General features: G+C 37.6%; 1 protein-coding gene across 2 annotated transcripts in view; it reads left to right on the top strand.

Moving 5' to 3' along the window:
• The window catches only part of EPB41L4A (erythrocyte membrane protein band 4.1 like 4A), a 264,990-nt gene that overhangs the window by 231,427 nt on the left and 12,228 nt on the right, over nucleotides 1–21,335 (top strand). For both annotated transcript variants that reach the window (XM_078005099.1, XM_001101426.5), the window contains 3 exons: nucleotides 202–249; nucleotides 1,255–1,332; nucleotides 12,105–12,224. In XM_078005099.1, coding sequence (XP_077861225.1) covers nucleotides 202–249; nucleotides 1,255–1,332; nucleotides 12,105–12,224 — 246 coding nt within the window. The remainder of the gene's footprint in view (nucleotides 1–201; nucleotides 250–1,254; nucleotides 1,333–12,104; nucleotides 12,225–21,335) is intronic.

Below are 21,335 nucleotides of genomic sequence, written 5' to 3'. Positions count from 1 at the left end.
TGAGGCCAGGTTATGTTATTAACATTATATTTCTGGGATATATCATATGTAGGGTTAGGCATATACATATGACTAAATGTTTGGTGAATGAATGAATGTATGACAGATATGTGTAAACTGAAGTGAGACTCATTTTGGTGTGCTTTCCTTAGCCAATTGATAATCTCCTGTTTTCCTAAATGTCTTTATTTGTTTTCACAGGAAAGCCCATAACAGTGGTGAAGATTCAGATCTAAAGCAGAGGAGGAGGTAAAAAAAACAAAAATGGAAGGAGAGTCAGAGGGAAGAAGGGTTAGCAGATTTAGAAATGTTCAGAGTTGAGGAAAGAGTGGGGGTATTATTGCTTTTTTTTTTTTTTACTTTCAAAAACCAGTTTGTCTTCAGCTGATTCCCAATCTTCCATTCTGTTGCGTCTTAAGACTATGCTGTTTCCTACTCCCTTGTGTCTCAGAGGAGCTGTCTCATTTATCTGTTGCCATATTATAATCCACTCCAGAACTTAGTGGCTTAAAGCAGCAACAACTGTACTTATCTAGTATAATTCTGTCAATTAAACAGGTAACTTTCTAGCTAGTCTTGTTCACAATTTCATGAGGCTGTGGTCAGATGACAGCTGAGGTTGTGTTATCTAGGGGGCCTTTCTCTTTCATGTGGGCATCTTGGCGGAAAGGCTGCAGGCCTGGGACCTCTCTGCATAGTTTCTCCACCTGGGTAGCTTACACTTCTGTAGACACTTCTTTTGCACTTCTTTAGGCTGGAAGCAGAAGCTACCAGTATGTTAAGGGGCGAGTCCTGGAACTGACATAGTATCCCTTCCACCTCATTCTGTTGGTAAAATCAGTCACAAGACCAGTGTAAATTAAGAGGCTAGGGAAATAAACTCTACCTCTCTCAGTGGGGCGGATGGGAGGGTTACAAGATTTTGTGTCCACATTTAGTCCACCACCAGCTTTGCCATGTCAGAGTTCTGTTGGAAGTAATTGATTTTGTGGTCCTTTCTGGGAACATGCTGACATTCACCTTAATCGGTTTTTATATTTCCCCTGCATTGCCATTTCGCTGAGCTATCGACTCAGTCAGATGTCTTACTGAGTTCAGAAACACTGACTTGGAGAGGGATAATACAGCTCTTGATGTTTGGATTGATAATTTTGCTGCAAAATGAATTCCAGAGGACCAATATAAACCTTTCTGAAATTTTTCATGAGTGATAAACGTGTGTTTTTTCTTTTGTTCTTACCATTTTGTCTTCAGGTCACGTTCACGCTGTAACACAAGCAGTGGTAGTGAATCGGAAAATTCTAATAGAGAACACCGGAAAAAGAGAAACAGGTAATATCTCAATATCATACTTAACTGGCAGTCTGACATCAGAGGCTGCCTTTGGTGGTAGAAACTGTGTCCTTTGTAAGTCTGGTTTTTCCGTCTGTGTTTGAGAAGCAATCTGGCACTATTTTGAAGCACTTAGTTTAGGAAACTTTAGCTCTTTAAATGGAGTTTTCTTATCCTCACAATAAGATGATTAAACAACTTGACAATGAGGTCTCTTCTTGTGTGTGTGTATTTTAAAGATGATTCTGTATATAGCTACAATGTGTAGCGAATTTCTCTAAGGCTGGTAAGAAAGTTTACCATTTGTAGAGAGATTCTCCCTGAACTATCTCTTCAGTGGCATTACTATATTTTACCCAACCAAAAATAACTCATTGTTTCTTAGATTCTGCAGTTTCAGGCTCACGTATACATATGTGCTGATAATATGTGCATTTACTCATCTGTGTGTGCCGGACATACCATATATATAAGATACATTTTTTAAGAGATTTTTAATCACATCATTTGACATGTAATCAGTATTAGTCGTGGCTTAATGCATTAATCAGTTATCCCTAATTCCAAAATATGCACTTGAAAACAAGAAGTATTTGTGTGATTAATGAAAAGAGCACCTTGGGAGTCAGAGGGATTTGATTGCCAATCATGCTAGTTTTTAACCCAGTGGTTCTCAACTGGGGGAGTTTTGTCCTCCCTGCCTTCTCCCCAAGGACATTTGGCAATGTTCAGAGTCATTTTTTTATTGTGACAATTGGGTAGGGGGGGTTGCAACTGGCCAGGGATGCTGCTAAACATCCTACGATGCATAGGACAGGCCCTGGCAACAAATAAGCGCCTTGTACAAAAACATTATCAGTAGTGCCACTCTTGAGAAACCTGTTTTGACCTAATGTGGACCTCTGGCCTGGTTGCTTTAGTTTTCTGAGTTATCTTTTTCTCTTCCAAAAATTGAGGAAGGCCAGGCACAGTGGCTCATGCCTGTAATCCTAGCACTTTGGGATGCCAAGGCAAGCGGATCACCTGAGGTTGGGAGTTCTAGACCAGCCTGACCAACATGGAGAAACCCCATCCCTACTAAAAATACAAAATTAGCTGGGTGTGGTGGTGCGTGCCTGTAATCCCAGCTACTCAGGAGGCAGAGGCCGGAGAATCACTTGAACCTGGGAGGTGAAGATTGCAGTGAGCTGAGATTGTGCCATTGCACTCCAGCCTGGGCAACAAGAGCGAAACTCCATTTCACACAGAAAAAAAAAAAGAAAAGAAAGAAAGAAAGAAAAATGAGGAAGTTGGATTAGATAATCTCCAGGGTCTTTCTTTAGTGCTAAGAACCCTTGTGCTTGGCACAAATTGAATCGGTGGCCCTCTCTAACTATGAAGCCTGTGTGATAATAGCCCAGACAGCACTGTAAGGGTGGACAGTTTTTTAGGAAAGCATTCTATGTGGAGTCTGCTGAGGCTGGAACTACACTAGACAGATGGGAGATCTCAATGTGTTATGACACCTTTCTCAAAGAAATGATTTCAGTTTCTTCTGTGAAAACCCACATGTGGGAGGTAGCTCCTTCTTAGGTACCCTCTTACTGATCAAAAATTCAATATTTCTGCACAAACAAAACAAAACAAAGCAAAAATACCCACTTATTTTCCTATTTAAAACTTTTTATTGATCACGCCAGTATTTTAAGTCTGTTTCTGTTTTGCTTAATATATTCTAAATTGTGCCTATAAATGTTCTTTTCTCAACTGTTCAGAAGGTGGCCCATTTAAAAACATTTTTTGGGTGACCAAAATTGTTCACATTCACTACTGAAAATGAAACACTAGTGAAAGGTTGCCATCAAGTAATTAAGTTGCTCATTACTGATCTGGTTGCAGTGGATTTAATATTTCTTGTCAGTATTTTCTCCCTTAAGAGTTTCTTCCCCCTTTTCCCTGGAGATTCTTAGATTGGCTTTCTTTGTACTGTGTAAATAGTATGTTTTAGAATAACGATGATTCTGAATGTTTAATGAACTTTGTAAGGCTAGTAATGAGAAATAGCTTTCAAAACACATTCTGACACATTTCATGCAAAAGATCCAACAGGCTTTCACAATCATTTATGCTACCTGTAGAAATATTGCTCTAGGAATACCTAAGTTGCCTATGTCTGTAGAAGATGTGGTGTAGTTTGCCTGTCAATAGCATAGCAAAAAGTGAGCAGAGGAAGAAATATAGCTTTCAGTTCTGATCCTCACCACTGCAAATTAGGGTGCAACAGGTACAGAGAAAGAGGGTAGAAACTCATTGTGCTGTCTGTGTCTTGGTGCCATTTACCTATTATGCTGTGCTGCTGCCAACCCCTCCATCCCATTATTAGCCTCTTAAATTTTGCCAGAACCCACCCATCCCACATGAGGATGCATAGGTCTAGATATTTCAACTGCAGCCCTGCAGTCTCTTCAGCCTCATTCATCCTTCCTTTTATTGGCTGACAGTGTGATCCAGCCAGTTCTTTGTGCTTTTATTACAGGACTCTGGTAACCCTATAATGGGGCAAACAGAATCTTATACATGCTGATGTTCTACCTCTTGCCCGTAAGGTCTGTACACTCAGTCCCAGGATGCTTCATTACTTTCCAGCAAGAGCCTGCACCCCGACGCACCCTGTGTTTCTGTCTCTAGGAAACTGTAGCCTAGGGAGAGGGACAACTACTGGGCAAATTTGCTTTTTAGAACCTCTTTTGGAGTCCATGATGTGTCCATTGGAACTCTGGACAGAGTCACTTTTACTTTCTGGAAGTTGCATGTGGTGTTTGGGATGTTGCTCCCTCTGCTACTCCTTCCTGTGGGATTTTTTTTTTTTTAAACGTAAAACGAGGTCTTTCCTGTTAGACATGAGGCCACTCCATGGAAATGTTGTTGTTTTCTTTTTTCCAGGAAGTCAACCCATTGGAGCATAAGCTGCTTTACTGTTTCCATGGATAACCATTTAAACATTTCTCATTTTGTGTGAAGAGAAAAGTTAATAAAACAATGTTTATGAATCAACTTTACCCAAAACAGGCTTTTGACAACCATTAAATTTTAAAAAATAATAATCCACACCAGCTCTGGAAGGCTAATGTTAGAAGCAAAGATTGTTGTTTAGTTTCGATTTTAGGAAAATGTAACTGTAAACCACCCCATCTGTCTGTCACCTTTGGGTCCAGACCTAACAAGGCCTGGTGTGTAAGGGTTCTTGTGTTAATTGTGCCCTAACTGTAGGGCTTCATCCCACCATGTTTCCTAGAACACCAGAGGAATTCACGCTGCTTCTTTATTTGGGACATCATTTATGTTTTCCCTTACCCCTTTCCACTTTGTCCTTTCTTTACTGTTCTCATGATCTGTTTGGTTATCCTATAGCTTTCTAGGTTTTGAGGTTTGAGATGATAATTTTTCACTCTCTTTTTATAACCAGATAGAAGTTGGAGGCACAATTTTTTATTATAACACTTAAGATGACACAAAGTTTTCATTTCTCCTTTTAGTTTCTCTACTATATGCTCATCTCCCTCTCCATTCTCTTGCTTTACTTTTCACTTTTTATATCATGTTATTCTCTTCACCCAGTTCCTTTCTGTTTCCTGGACTTCCTTCCCAGTCTTTTTTCTTTTTTCTGTCTCCTCTGAATTCCCTCTCTCCCTAGAAGCCAATGATATGACACAGAATAACCTGAGGACTTGGGACTGCGTCTTGGTTCTGCTGTGTGCTGATATTTGACCTTGGGCAACTTGTATAACGAATTCAAGTATTAGTTTTCTTCTCTTTAAAGTTGGCGGGGAGTGGGGGAGGTGTGCTGTAACAACTGATCTATTTTGTTGAATGAGTTACTGTAAAGATCAAATGAAATGTAAGAAGTGAGAGCACTTTGAAGTACAGAGCCACATAGTCCTATACCTACTTCCAGAGTTACTCACTGCTGCTGCATCACCTGTCCGCTCCTCCATCCTCTTCCAGCCTTTTTTGACTTTTCTTTTGGTCCTATCTTTCATTCTCCCACCTTTCCTAACTTTATACCTTAGGTTATTTTTACACCAGGATTCTTAACTTCTGATTCTTGGGTAGGTGCTGGGGGTTTCATAACCCCACGAAATTGTATGTTAAATTGTATGTAAAGTTGTATGTGGGCATCAAGTGTGTAGTTTTCTAGAGATAGGGTCTGTAGCTTTTACCAGATTTATTAGGGGGTGTTTATGTAGCACCTGCCCCCCTTAAAACTTACAAAGTTTTATGGTCTAAAAGCTGAAGGATTAGATTGGTACTGGGAAATGAAATTGGTGTTTCAATTCCAGTAGGATTAAAAACTAAAATGCCTAAACTTTCTTTAGAGATTACTTTGCTGTACTGATTTGTGAAATAGTTGGTTCTATTGAATTCTTGAAGTTGGGAGCCTACTTAGTACAAGGCACTATAAAGTTAATCTATGTGAATATTAGATTGTATTAGTTAGAATTTTGAATCTTGTCCCTGAGATCAGAAGGGCCAGCAGCTCGCTTATTGCTGTAGGTTTGAGACCATGGCCATGTGCTGGACTTGCCCAGGGTGTAGGATGAAGGAGGTCCTCGCAAGTAGACTTAGGAGAGTGAAACATTTCATGAACTAGCTTTACCTAGATATGTCTTGAGCTTAATAAAATACCCTTGACGTTCAAGGAAAAGGTTCTACAAAATATCCTTTGTGCTCTTGATGAAAATCAGCAGTCCTTTGAGCATTCACTGAGGATAATCTTTGAATTACTCAGTCATTCTTAACTTTGATGTGTTGCTAGGCTCTTAGAATTTTGAAGTGGGAGGTGTGGAGGAGTGGGTGATATGAAGTAGCCTGGTGCATTTTTTTCTATCAGCATAAAAGTAGAAATAACTCGGGAGCCTACCAAGGATTAAAACAGTAAGAGAAATGAGAGAAGCTTAGGGTTATAGTAGAACTAGAGGAAATTGACAACAGGGGACTATTTGAACACTTCCCTAATTTTATTCTAGGATGTTTGCGTCATAAACCTGAGTCATGTATGTCAGGTTGTATGTGTATATACACATGTACATGCAAATCTGGGAGCCTGTGCTACGAAATTGAACCCGCTTTGAAGAGTTCTGTGGCTGTGAGCTGGTTACTTTACCCTGTGAATCTTCATTTCTCACATGCAAAGTGAAATAATACCTGACCTGCCTACCTCACTAGAGGTTTGTGAAGATCCAGGAGATAATAGATGTGCTTTGAAAAGTAGAAAGTACCCTGAACAGGCAAGTCCTGTTAAATTGATAACATCGGGCACTGCTCAGTATTATCTGAAGTTCCTGCAGTATCTGTAAAATGGGGACCAGCTCCATTGAACAAAAAATAAATCAACGTTTTCTAACATGAATTTGTTCTGGCATGAATGTTGTTAGTTTGTCCCTAACAACATTAGGGTCTTTTAGACGTCTTTTAGGGTCTACTAGATGTCTATAGTATCTAAATAGTAGATTAAGACAGATTTAAATGTTTTAATTATGTTCCATAAGGTCTTTTATATTGTTTTTCTAAAATGAAGAAGCACATTTCTGTGTCAGAAATTTGGCACTGTAAGAGGGACAACATATCTGACTAGGGCAAATCTAGATCACAATTTTGGTAGGATTTTGTTTTGGGAGTGGTAAAGAAGAACTTTATTGGCCCTGTACCCCAGGGAAAAAATGTATTTGGGATGTTAGCAAACTTAAACTGATAAGCATTTCTTCCATGTTGCTTGAAAATAGGTAACTGTTGGCCGGGCGCGGTGGCTCACGCCTGTAATCCCAGCACTTTGGGAGACCGAGGCGGGCGGATCACGAGGTCAGGAGATCGAGACCATCCTGGCTAACACGGTGAAACCCCGTCTCTACTAAAAATGCAAAAAATTAGCCGGGCGAGGCGGCGGGCGCCTGTAGTCCCAGCTACTCGGGAGGCTGAGGCAGGAGAATGGCGTGAACCCGGGAGGCGGAGCTTGCAGTGAGCCGAGATCGCGCCATTGCACTCCAGCCTGGGCGACTAAGCGAGACTCTGTCTCAAAAAAAAAAAAAAAAGAAAAGAAAAAGAAAATAGGTAACTGCTTCCTTGCCAGGAACTGCCTACTATCCTGCCCCTGATTTAGGGGCTGCAAACAAGGTAAAAATTTTGGGTATGGAGAGAAGAGTTCATACAAAGCTAGTGGAAACAGACAGTGTTCACCATACTGCAGATGCAAGGGTTTCTGATTTCTACTTTAATAAGATATATCAAGATTTAGACATGTGATATGGATGATTTAGGGCTTCCAGAGTATAATCAAGGTTGACAGAGATGACTGTGGAAGGACAAAGCCGCAGCAACTGAGGAATGCTGTTACATTACTGAGTGAGGGCAAAATAGGTTAAAAATTCATGAAAACAGGAGAGTTTGAAAGGGAAATTGTGCCAAAAGTAGCCCATTGTAGTAGTGGGAGCATAAGGAATAAGTGGAAGAGACAGAAGTACCTTTAAAAGCAAGTAAGAATAATTTATTGATGGTAGAGACAGTGGGAAAAGCAAATGAACTTTTTGCTTGCTGGTCTTAAGGGAGTATGTCGACACATGCCTGGAACCAACATAAATTTCCCTAGGGAAGAAAAACTAGAAAAAAAAAAAAAAAAAAAAAAAGAAGATTGCTTTATAGCAGGTGATCCAAAAAAAAAAAAAAATGAGTACAGTTGATGAGAAACACAAGTTCACAATCATTTGGGACCTGCAGATTTAATTTTGGCAATGGAGGGGGCCACATGAAGCAATTGTTTGGAATGTTATGTTATAGTTGAAGCGTATAAGTTTCTTTCAGTGTGTCTGTCTGGTTTGGAAATAAAATACAAATAGAGAAACATCAAGTTTTAAAGCTGGAAAGGATCTTTGCCGTTAATTTTATATATGAACAGCCTGAGATTTGACCAAAAAAGATAAGCAATTCGCCCAAAGTCTCTGAGTCAGATAATGGCAGAGCTGGGAATGGAGAAAACTCAGGAGTAAGGTTTATGGCTTGTATCATCTTGAAGCTTCATTTTACATTTGCTCTGAAAGACTTCTTAGATTCAGCATTAAGCATGGTGTTTATCTCAGTGAATTAGAAGGGAATTAAGAACTTATGTAAAGGAAGGTTCTGTTAGGAGCAAAACTGCTAAAGGGATAGGACACAATAAAACTTGGGGATTTGTGTAAGAATTCATTTGATAATGTGAAGAATTTTGCAAAAGAGTCAGGACTGTGATTGGTAAGACAGGAAAAAAGAGGCTAGGAAGAGTCATTTTCTTCATTGTTATCAAATGATTATATGGCATTTCATCTTCAAAACCTTTGCAGACTTTAATTAAATGTCAAAATGCAGTTAAAATCTAAATTGTATGGATAGTCTGGAAAAGTAGATTGTTGAAGTTTGGTAAGAGATGGAAGAAATACATTAGAATTCTGTTCTGAAACATGGTTAGAATTTGCTGTATTCTAAAGCAACCCTCTCCCTTACATATTAACTGAAAAACAAAAACCTTGTTATGATATACTTCCTACCACAGTTGTTGACCCTCCGTAGTTACAGATGGAGAAATGGACAAAATAGGGTAAATGTAGGCTTACTGGATCAATTGGTACTGGAAATAAATGTTTGTCAGTTTATTGAGGTTCACCTTAGATACAACATTTGAAAATTAATACATCCACGACACAAATGACAATGGACTCTTTTTCCCCTTTGAGATTTTGATGACTATGATGTAAGAGCACATTTTGACTTTTTAAAAGGTACTATGTCAAAACAATGTTTGTGGTATTTTATTCTTCATGATGTAAATCTGTACATCGAGATTAAAATACAGCAAGAAAGAAGCAAAAGCCATTTGGATTCTCCCACACCTGAGGATAAATGAGACTTAAAAAGTCAGAATCATCACAGGAAACATGTCTTTTTCATTTAAAGACTTCTTTATTCACTCATGCATAAACAAAATAGGGATCTCCTGTGTCTTAAATACAGAGTGCTACAGTATTCTTGCTTCTAGGGCTAAGATTTTTTTCTTTCCAAGTAGCACCTGTGTTTTTTGGAGCAGTTCAGCAGTGGAAGAAATGACACTTTCATTCTTGTAATGAGGCACCATTAACCAGAGGTCTTTTGTAAGGATGTAATTTCAAACTTCATTACAGGCCAAGGCGGCCACACTACCCTTTACTCAGGAAAATGTGCTTCTGTTGTGACTTTCCAAAGACTCTTACATTTTTAATGCATCTTGTTAGAATATTTATGAAACAGCATCGCCAGTAGAGGGCATCTGTCTTTGAAACATGGATCACAAGGATATTAACTGACAGGGTTTCACTGCCCTCACTTTAGACTTTTCAGTTAGAAAAAAAGGTAAAGGTACATGTATAATCTTGAATTCTTTCTGATTTGGTCCTTATTACTGTTATAGCAGAATACAGGAAATACGCATGCTTATATCTCAGGAGTTTTAATTTTTTATCGTCAGAGTGAAGTCTGAGTATGAGGGTAGCCAGCTGAATTCCACAATAGATGAGAATGAACATACAGTAACTGCTTCCTTTTCGGTGTCTATTACTCTAGGAAAAGTATGTGTTTGCCCAAGTTAGGCCTCAGCTTTGTTAGTAGGTTTGACCTCTCAAAAATATTTATAGACACCCCGACTTCCTGATACAAACATTTCACATTGTAAAATTTAGTTCTGCCCATCAACTGCACAGTGATTTCATTCAGAATGAAAGCTGCATCCTAAAAGACTCCAGGGTTAGGAGTTAGGAGACCTGAGTTTTGTGTCCAATCCTGGGCCCAGCAATCCATGTGTGGGTTCCTGTAGGAAGGGAGATGCCACCTTGCCAGTGCGGCACCTTCCCTGTGATTGTCTCTTCCTAACCCTGACCCCTCAGTCCTGGGGGTGTCCAGGACTGTTCCCCTACCCACAAGCCCGGTGGGTTTCTGACTGTCACATGAACACAGAATGGCTTATAGGTGTAGGTTCTGGCTACAAAAATGTGTGTCTGTGTGTTTACAGCACACACGGGTACCAACGTGCCATTTTCAAATAGGAGTGTTTGTTTCAAAGAATGATTAATAATTATGACCTCATAGTCATAGAAAACTATGATCTCATAGTTTTCTTCAGTTATTTCTAATATTAAGGTCCATAGCAGTGTATGTTCAATTTAAATTAACTCTGTATATGCAATGAGAGAAAGAATTATGCTCTTAAATCTGTGAAAAATACCATGATGGTATCCTGTTAATCTTCAAATAATAGTCTATTAAAAATGAAAACTTTAGTGAGGAAATACATACACTTCAAAGGCTTGGAGTATGTTACAGATAATTTTTTACTTAGCACAATTCTCCTTTAATCTAGAGAGATTTAAACAGTTTCTTCCTCACAAAGTGCTGTTCTTTTCAACTTGAATTTTCTTTACATTATGTCTAAGTTATATGTGAAATGAATATGTGTCACCCATCCACTGATTCGCACCTGTAAGCAAATCCAGATATCCAGCCCACAGTCTATACTAAGTGCTATAACAGAGGAACCAAAAGACATCTGTTCAGAGAAAGAAATGCCTCCAAGCCTGCCTGTTCTTTTTACTTTTGTCTCGAAGCAGTTATGCTCATGCAGTGGCTGTACTGGGTGAGTACCTGGCAGTTCCATGCTGCTCTCTATACCCTGGGAGATGAACACTCTGGAGCAGCTTTCTGAAGAGCCTACATAAATTAGAAGTTAAATATTCAAGTAACAGGTGTTCAGTTTGCCAAAAAAAAAAAAAAAAAAAAAATGGCTTCACAGCATCATTGTTGTGCATTCGAGACAGTATTTCACGTAAATTAAGTACTCCTCCTCTTCCCCCGATAGTGCACCTCATTATTTGAAAGACTTGATACATCGGAAGTCCAAAATTTCTGCAGGTTGAGCGTGGTCCATGGGTTTTGTTAAGTCTATATCATGCTTTAGAATTGGTTGCAAGACTTAAAAATTAGAAGAGTTCACTTTAAAAATCCAGATTTGGGGATTATCTTGTTTTAAAAAAATGAGAGGATTTGGTAACACTGTCCTGTGATCTTACATGTCAAGCACCTGTGCTTCCAAGTCTTTCCCACCTTTCTCTTTTCCTCATTTTCATTCCTTCCCTGGCCACATGCAGCATCCAACTGTCATTCCCTCTTAAATGTGTGAGCAGCCATGATGAGAATGGTGTATCTTATTCAGCTAATACATTATGCCACCATATTTAACTTTTTGTATGTCTAGATTTCTATCTTAAAAAATGGGAATTATATTTGGCACCTATTTTTGATGAAAACCTTGACAATTAGTATGACTTTTTAAGAGTATTTCAAAGTAAAACCATTTATTACTCTTTTGACAAGCACATTTAAAATCATGATTTTGTTTCATCGGTTAAGATTGGCTCTATAGCAGACACCAAAGTTTCTTTAGTCAAAACTTAGAAATGTTTAAATTGAATTTTTGATACATGTCATTTTGCTAGAAAATTAGAATCAGAAGTCTGCAAATAACATGTATTTACATATATAATGAGTATTGTATACTTCTGTGTGTTTATATGTACTTACCTACATATAGATGTATTAATTCAGTTAATATGCATCTTTAGCTATAAATGATCATAATAAAATTTCTGCTGCTTAAATAACATTTAAAAGCAAGTTTAGGATGAAGCTAAAATGCGCCATCCAGGTAGATGTTAACTTCAGATGCATGGCTTTCCTTTCAGAATACGGCAGGAGAATGATATGATTGATTCAGCGCCTCAGTGGGAAGCTGTATTAAGGAGACAAAAGGAAAAAAACCAAGCCGACCCCAACAACAGGCGATCCAGACACAGATCTCGTTCGTATGTGGACTCTTTTTATACCTTGATTCGAAAACACTGAATTTGAAGTAGCATGTGGATATTCAGGTCTTCTAAAGTGTTTTAGTTCAACCAGGATTATTTCGTTGTTTATTTGTCATATTTACCTTCTAATATTTGTGACATTTATTAGCCATGTTTGAAGCCATAGAAGTTGAAGCACAGTCAAAACAAAATGTCATGCAAACAAGGCCCTCAAAGCCATATTTTTGTTTTGTGTTGTTTCTTAACCAAAGTATACATTTACCTGAATAGATAGGAATAGTCTCCTTTGTTGTAGAGCCAGGCTGCTGATGAAATACCTGCTGCTTCTCTCAGTTTGAGTCTGCACAATTCTCTGAAGCCTTGTTCCAGACTGAACCAGATGTAGATATCTTCCCATCAAAATACCATTTGCGAACAGTAGTCAGTGAGTGATTCATTACACCTCATTGTTGGAATTTGCGTGCTCCTTCTGTTGCTAGGCAACGCCTTGTGTGAGCACAATTACACCCTAATGGTGTGATTGCCAGTCCCCCAAATTAATTGTCTTTGAGCTGGTAAAGTTTCTGTGCGCGTGTTTTAAATATGAGCATTATCAAGATTTAGACGCCTTACTTCCACTCCATTTGCCAAACCATGGCTCACCTTTTTAAAGTGAGCCAAGACTAAGTACAAATCCTTTTGTGATGGTGGGTGGTTAGATGTCTGGTGTTGATTACTCACAGGGGGAGGAATTAAGTCCAGTTGCGTATGATAAGGAAATGAAACAATTGGGTAGTGGAGGTGGAGACTGCGTAGGTAGGTAGGGAGCTCTGAGGGAGCCAGGCAGGAGGGTGACAAGAGGACAGCTGTGAATGCCACATCAGGTTAAAAGAAAAGATTAGGAAAGAACTCCGGAGTGTACCAGGGGTTCACACCAGGACCTTTTGTGCTGTGGGACACTAAGGACACTTGTCAGTCTTAGATGTTTACCTTTCAATTAGAAATTAACCCCGTGTATATGTGTATGTATTTTATCAGTAGTGCATCATTGTGAGTGATGACTTTCTTTTGTAATAGAAAACCTGCAAATAGTCACTAAACCATGTACACCCTCACAGATGTATTTATTACTCTGTAATGTTTTTTTAGCAACCTAATTAAATTAGTGGTCAATTTAAAGCAGAAGTTAATGAAAATTTCCTTTGTTGTGATAGCACCTTCCCCCAACTCCATTAAAAAAAAAGAAGTTTAGATATGAAAGAATCAGACCTCATTGAAGAAGTTTACTCAAAAGGCACAGAACCCAAGATTAGATCCGGCACAGTCATGGGTAAATCTTTTGCCACCACATTTTTACCTTTCCATGTGGAATCATTTTCTTTGAAGGACTTGTTATACACAAGGTTTGGCAACTTGATATTAAATCTTAAAACAGCATTCAGTTTTTATAACTATTTCTAAAGCATTATGAGTTCAATTAAATGTCAGTAGTACAATTAATTTATTTAAAAAGGAGAAAGTAAAATAAAATTAGAAAAAAATCCTATATATAAGTTTTGAAGAAGCTAAAAAACATTCCTAGAAAAATAGTAAATAAATGGAACCATTCATTTGTAAATAAAAATTGGGAAATAGAATAAAGTTGTTATTACTATAATTCAGTTATATTATAGAGCAAATATTTGTAGTGGGCCTGGAAATTTAATCATTTTTTAGTCGAGTGGTCTGAGGTTCATTTAACAGCCTTTAAAACTGAGGCAATTTGAGGTGAAATTTACATACAGTCAAATCCTCTCATGTGTACCATTTAATGAATTTTGACAAATGTATCCATAATCTATCCATCCTGCCAGTCAAGATATAGAATATTTCCATAATCCAGAAAGTTCCTTCATGCTCCTTCTAGTCAGTGCCCACCCTCACAACCAAATGCTGTTCTGATTTCTTTTTCTTTTTTCTTTTTTCTCTGTCACCCAGGCTGGAGTACAGTGGCACAATCTTGGCTCACTGCAACCTCTGCTTCCCAGGTTCAAGCCATTCTCCTGCCTTAGCCTCCCAAGTAGCTGGGATTATAGGCACCTGCCATACCACCCAACTAATTTTTCTATTTTTTCTATTTTTCTATTTTTAGTAGAGATGGCCAGCATGTTGGCCAGGCTGGTCTCAAACTCCTGACCTCCAGTGATCTACTGGGCTCAGCCTCCCAAAGTGCTGAGATTACAGGCGTGCACCACTGCACCTGGCCCTCTGTTCTGATTTCTATGATTAGTTTTTCTCTCTTGTTGAACTTCATATAAATGTAATAACACAATACATACTCCTTTAAAACCTTGCTTCTTTCACTCAACATGTTTTTGAGCTTCATCCATGGTATCAGTGGTTATTTAAATTTTTTGTAGAAATGCACCGCAGTATTTTTATCCATTCTCTTCTTGATGGACATTTGAATTGTTTCCAGTTTTTGCCATTGTGTTATAGACATTATGTACAAGTATGTGTGTGGAATCTGTTTTCTTTTGCTTTGGGCAAATACCTAGGAGTAGAATTGCTGGATTACAGGGTATTTGCAGGTTTAATTTTATAAGGAACTACCAAAATGATTTCCAGAGAGGTTGGATCATTTTATACCCCACTAACAAGATATGAGAGGGTCTTGTTCTGCCCCAGTTCTTGCTGGTATTTGAGTTTGTTGCTATGTTAATTTTCGTCATTCTACTAGGCTCGAAGTAGACATTCCATCGTGGTTTTAATGAGCATTTCTTTCATGGCTAATGATGTTAACCACATTTTTGTGTGCTTATTGGTTATTCATCTATCTTCATTTTTGAAGTGTTCAAATTTTTTGTCCAATTTAATTGGGTTTGTCCTTTTTATTATTCATCTGTAGGTTATTTATGTATTCTGGATAAAAGTTCTATTTCAGATATCCATATTATGAGTGAATACTTTCTCCCAGGCTGTGGTTTGCATTTTCATGTTCTTAACATTGCTTTTTCATGAGCAGACTTTTTAATTTTTGATGAAGACCAATGTATCAGTTTTTTCATTTCTAGTTAAGGCTTTTTTTTTTTTTTTTGAGACGGAGTCTCGCTCTGTCACCCAAGCTGGAGTGCAGTGGCCGGATCTCAGCTCACTGCAAGCTCCACCTCCCGGGTTCATGCCATTCTCCTGCCTCAGCCTCCCTAGTAGCTGGGACTACAGGCGCCTGCCACCTCACCCGGCTAGTTTTTTGTATTTTTTTAGTAGAGACGGGGTTTCACCATGTTAGCCAGGATGGTCTCGATCTCCTGACCTTGTGATCCGCCCGTCTCGGCCTCCCAAAGTGCTGGGATTACAGGCTTGAGCCACCGCGCCCGGCCCTTTTTTTTTTTTAAATCTTAAGGAGTATTTGCCTACCCCATGGTCACAAAGATAGTCTTACATCTTTTTCTAGCAGCTTTATAGATTTTGCTTTTATACTTAGGTCTGTGTTCCATTTAGAATTAGTTGTTGTATATGGATGAGTAGAGATTGAAAGGTTTGTTTTCCTGTAGTCTATCCAGTTCCACCACCATTTTTGAAAAGACTTTTCATTAAAATGCCTTGTGGCCTTTGTTGAAAAAGAATTGACTGCTCACATGTGGGCCAATTTTGTTTCATTGATCTATTTGTCTATCCCTAAGCCATCATGTTGTCTCAGTTACTGTAGCTTTATGGTAAGACTTGAATAAGGCAGTGTAAATTCTCCAACTTTTGCTTTCCCTCTCCCCTTTCTTTTCAAGATTGTTTTAACTATTTTATTAGGACTTTTGCATTTCTGTCTAAATTTTTGAATCAACTTGTCAGTTTTTACCGCCTTCCCCCAAAGACTTTTGACTGTGATTATGTTGAATGTATAGATCAATTTTGAGAAAACAAATACCTTATTCATCCATTTGTTTTTATCTTCTTTCAGCAATGTTTTGTAGTTTTCAGTACAGAATAATTCATTTTGTTACATTTCAGAAAATGTATTTTTCAGTTGTTTTTTAGTATATAGAACAAATGATTTTTAAAAATACTGATGCTACATCTTGCCACCCCATAAGCCTTGTTAAATTCACTTATTAGCTCTAGAAGCTTTTGCGGGGGTGGGGGGCCGTTTCTTAGGATTGTCTACAGTTACAATCATATTTGTGAACAGTTTTCCTTGAGTTCTAGTCTTTCTTTTATTTCTGTTCCTTCCCTTATTATACTGGCTAGATCATGTAGTACAGTGTTGAGTTACAATGTTGAATACAAGTGGTAAGGAAGCAGACATCCTTGACTGCTCCTTTTCATAAAGGGAGAGCATTCAGTTTGTCACATTATATATGATGCTAGCTGCACAACTGAGGAATATCCCTTCTATTTCTAGTTTGCTAAGAGTTAGTGAAGAGTTTTGATCATGAATGGGTCTTGAGTTTGATTACAAACTTTTTCTGCATCTGTTGAGATAATTGTTATATGGGTTTACTGTGTTCGTGGAGGAATTAAATGGATTCAATTTTGAATGATACATCCTTGCATTCCTAGCATAAGCCCCTTGTGGTCGTGATATATTTTCCTTTGAGTATGTAGCTGGATTCTACTTGGCATTACCTTGTTAAGATTTTTTTCTTTGTTTTTGTGAAAAATTGATCTGTAATTTTCCTGTAATGTCAGGTTTTTGGTAAAAAGATTATATTGGTCATTTAAAATAATTTGAGAACTATTCCTTCTTCCTCTATTTTCTGAATGAGTTAATATAAAAGCATTTTTTTCTTCCTTAAATATATAATTCACCAGTGAAACAATCTTTGCCTGGAATTTTCTTTGCGGAAGGTTTTAAATTACAAATTCAATTTCTTTGGCAGATATTGAGATATTCATATTTTATACTTATGTGTAGGTTTTGATAATTTATGCTTTTAAAATAATTTCATTTTTATCTAAGTTGTCAAATCTTTCAGCAAAAATTTGTTTATAATTCTTCATGTGCTTTTAACATCTGTGAAATCTGTTGTGATATCACCACTTTGATTCCTGATGTTGGTGATTTGTGTTTTCTCCTCATTTTTGTTTTTTATTTATTTTTTTCAGACAACAGTTTTAGATGTTGCGTTTTCTTTGCTATCTGTTGTCTGTTTCATTGACTTTACTTTTTATTCTTTTTATTTTGTCTTTTACCTGCTCCTTTTTTTTCATCTTCTTAGGATAACATTTATCTTAAACCTTTCTACTTTTGCAATATAAGCAAAAATTTCTAAATTTCCCTTTCAGTCATGCTTTAACTATATCTCACGTTTTGACATTGTTTTTATTATGCAGTTCAAAATAATTTTTAATTTATCTTGTCATTTTTTTGATGATGGCATATTTCGTTGTGTGTTTAATTTCCAAATATTTCCGGATTTTCTACAAATATTATTATTATTCTAATTTAATTCCATTGTGGTTAAAAAAAAATTCTGAACAGTTTTAATCCCTTGAAATTTATTGAGACTTGTTTTAAGGCCTAGCATATGGTCTTCAATAATGAATAATCTGTGGACTCAAGAAGAATGAGGAGTCTCAGTTACTGGGTGTTGAATAGATGCAGTTAGCTGATAGTGTTCAGATTGTGTCTTTTTTTAATTTCTTTACCTACTTTTCAAGTAGTCATTGAGAGAGGGATGTTAAAATATACAACAGTGATTGTGAGTTTGTCTGTTTTTTCCTTTAATTCTGTCAGGTTTTGCTTCAAGTTATTTTGGAGTTCTGGTGTCAGGGGTATGCATATGTAGGTTTTTTTCCTTCCTGGTGAACTGATGACCCTCTATTCTGGTAATACTCCCTTCTCTGTGTCCACTACATATGCACACGCATAAATTCTACCATATCTTCTTCATGTTTACTGTTTGCATGGTATATCCTTTTAATCCTTTTACTTTAGGCCTAATTATGTCTTTATATTTAAAGTCCACCTCTTGTAAACAGTGGACAGTTGGTCTTTTTTTTTTTTTTTTTTTTATTTCTAGCCTCACAATCCCTTTTAAGTTGAATGTTTAGCCTGCTGGCAGTTAACATAATTATTTGTATTTTGGGATTTAAGTCTGCCATCTTGTTCTTTTTTCTGGTTTATTATGCCTGTTTTTTGTTGGTTTGTTACTCCCTTCCTACTTTATTTTGTGTGAATTGAATATTTTTTGATACTCCATTTTATTTTCTCTACTGATGTATTACCTATACTTTTATTATTTTTTTACTTATTGCTTTCTCTCTGTATGATTCTTATCAGTATGGTTCCTTATCACACCCTAAGATTAATATTGTAACATTTTATTTAAAATTTAGAAACATTGGAAAAATATAGCTCCACTTGTCCTTTGTGCTATTGTCATATATTTTATTTTTGCCTGTTAGAAGCCTCATATTAAAATGTTAATGTATCTTTGCTTAAACAGTGTGTTTTTATATAAAGAAATTAAGAGGAGGAAAAACCTTATAGTTACTGTGGTAGGAAAAATAATGACCCCTGAAATATGTCCATGGCTTAATATCCATAATGTGTGAATATATGACCCTAAATGGCAGAGAGGAGTTAAGATTGCAGGTGGAATTAAGGCTGTTGTTAATCAGTTGACCCTCACCCAGAGATATTATCCTGGATTATCCAAGTAGGCCCAAAGTAATCATAAGTTTCTTAAAAGTGGAAGAAGAGGTAACAGAAGAGGAAGTGTTTCAGTTTGAAACGGACTCAACCTGCTGTTGCTGGCTTTGAAAATAGAGGAAAAGGCCTGAATGAATAAATGTGGGCAGCTCTAGAAGTTGGAAAACACAAGAAAATGAATTTTCCCCTGAGTCTCCAGAAAGGAATGCAGCCATGCCAACACCTTGATTTTAGTCCAGTAGGACCTATGTCAGATTTCTTATGTGATATTGCCAAAGTGCAGTTAAAGTAGAAAATACACACACACACACACACACACACACATATGTATGTATGTATTTATGTGGATAGTAGTTCATTTAGAAGTTGCTGGTCGGGCATGGTGACTCACGCCTGTAATCCCAGCACTTTGGGAGGCCAAGGCAGGCAGATCACCTGAGTTCAGGAGTTCAAGACAAGCCTGCTCAATGTGGTAAAACCTTGTCTCTACTAAAAATACAAAAATTAGCCAGGTGTGGTGGTGGGTGCCTGTAATCCCAGCTACTTGGGAGGCTGGGTCAGGAGAATTGCTTGAACCTGGGAGGCAAAGGTTGCAGTAAGCTGAGATCGTGCCATTGCACTTCAGCCTGGGCAACAGGAGTGAAACTCCGTCTCAAAAAAAAAAAAAAAAAAGTTGCTCTGGTGGGTAAAAAGCAGATTGAGAAAGAGGAAGAAAGGAAGCAGGAAAGCAATTAGAAAACTTACAGTGGTCAAGGTGAAATGGCTTTAGCTCAGAAAAGATGGTGGTGGTGAAATGAAGAGAAGTAGATGAATGTGCATTTTGGAATTAAAGCTGACAGATTTGTAGTATGAGCGGTATTATGGATGACGTTGAGTTTCTGAACTGATCCACTGAGTGGGTAGCATGCTGTTTTACTGAGATGGGAAGGGATGGGCCAGGATTGTTTTTGGGGGAGAGAATCAAGATTTCTGTTTGTTAAGTTTGAGATGCCAAGTAGACAATTAATGGAAATGTCAAGTGGGCAACTGAATAAAAGTGTTATAACTCTTAAGGATGATGGATTACTTCACATAGCACACACTGGGCTCTGTCCTTTATTTGAGCTATGACTGTTAAAAGCCTGAGATGTATTGACAATTAATAAAACACCTGCTGGGTGCTGTCGTTTGCATTCTGGATCTTCAGCTTATTACCTGATCCCCATGAGTTTCCATTTCTACAACACTCATGGTACCATGCTCTTAGGATTTTGCTGAGCATTAAGTGAGGTCGTGCCTGTGTTACAGCCTTTATTAGTAAGTTCCCCCAGGTCTTAGTTCTTCTCTAGAAACACTGCAAGGTATTTGTGTTTTTCCTTGAGATGAGGAAGTGGTGAGAAATGAAGAGAGTAGAGTAAGGCAACTCACATAAAGTCCTTAGAGACTAGAATTTGGTTGTGTAAGGATTTAGGAACCACTACAGCTTTCTTTAAAGTGGAAACATGAGCTTGGCGTGGTGGCTTGTAGTCCCAGCTACTTGGAAGGCTGAGGAGGGATGATTACTTGAGGCCAGGAGTTCAAGACCAGCCTGGGCAACATAGTGAGACCGCATCGCTTAGAAAAAGTGGAAACATGGCTAGGGCAGTATTCAAGGAAAGCAATCAAAATTATCTTTCAGATATATATATATAAAATATAGAAAATATTTTAAAATATATGTACTGTATAAACATATATATGTATATTTGGCATTTCAGATGTACAGTAAACCACTGATCTCTCTATTACTCCCATATTCTTAAATTCCTACTGCAGTATATGTAAATTATATATCCATTAAGGGTCAGAATGTTATGATACATCATTATTCATTTTTGTGTTTTATCCCCAATAAATAGCTAGAAAATCAATTCATTATTAAATACCGGAGACACAGAGTAGTATAAAATACAAAACTGTTTTCTACTAAAAAGCGTTAAGCTGAAATATGATTAGATCTCCTCTGGTAAAACATTGGGAAGTACAGTTCTATTTAGTACATGTTTCAGCTACAGTTGATGTTTATCACTAGGAAAAAAGCTTTGTTGAACCTGCTTTTCTACATCAGTGAACCTTTTACTCAGCAGGATATTTGGAAGAGACATTAAAGTATAAACAATAGTTTGGTAAGGTCAAACCTGGGTGCAAGAGAAGGCTCGTGCTCCCTCTGGTGGTGATAATATCTTACTATTTTAGTGAAAAGTACTGATACTGTGGAAGATGAGGCTGTCGGGGTGATGTTCTCAATTACACACAAAACATGTAAGTCTGGTGCGTAAGTGAAGATATAACATGAACCCCCACCCCAAACCCAAAGTGCCTCCAGAGCGATCTTAAGCAGCTAAGTTGTTCATCTCAGTGGCTTCCTAAGGCTTCTTTGATTTGGAGGGGGAGGGAAAAGAGTAAGACATCTAATTAGATTTATTTTAACCAGTCAGGAATGTGACAAAGAATGACTGGGATATTTGTTAGGAACTTTGAAT

The sequence above is a fragment of the Macaca mulatta genome, chromosome 6 (genome assembly GCF_049350105.2).
Source record: "Macaca mulatta isolate MMU2019108-1 chromosome 6, T2T-MMU8v2.0, whole genome shotgun sequence".
NCBI classification, from domain to species: domain Eukaryota; kingdom Metazoa; phylum Chordata; class Mammalia; order Primates; family Cercopithecidae; genus Macaca; species Macaca mulatta.
The sequence above is the reverse complement of the archived record's forward strand: the minus strand, read 5'-3'. Positions and strand labels throughout refer to the sequence as shown.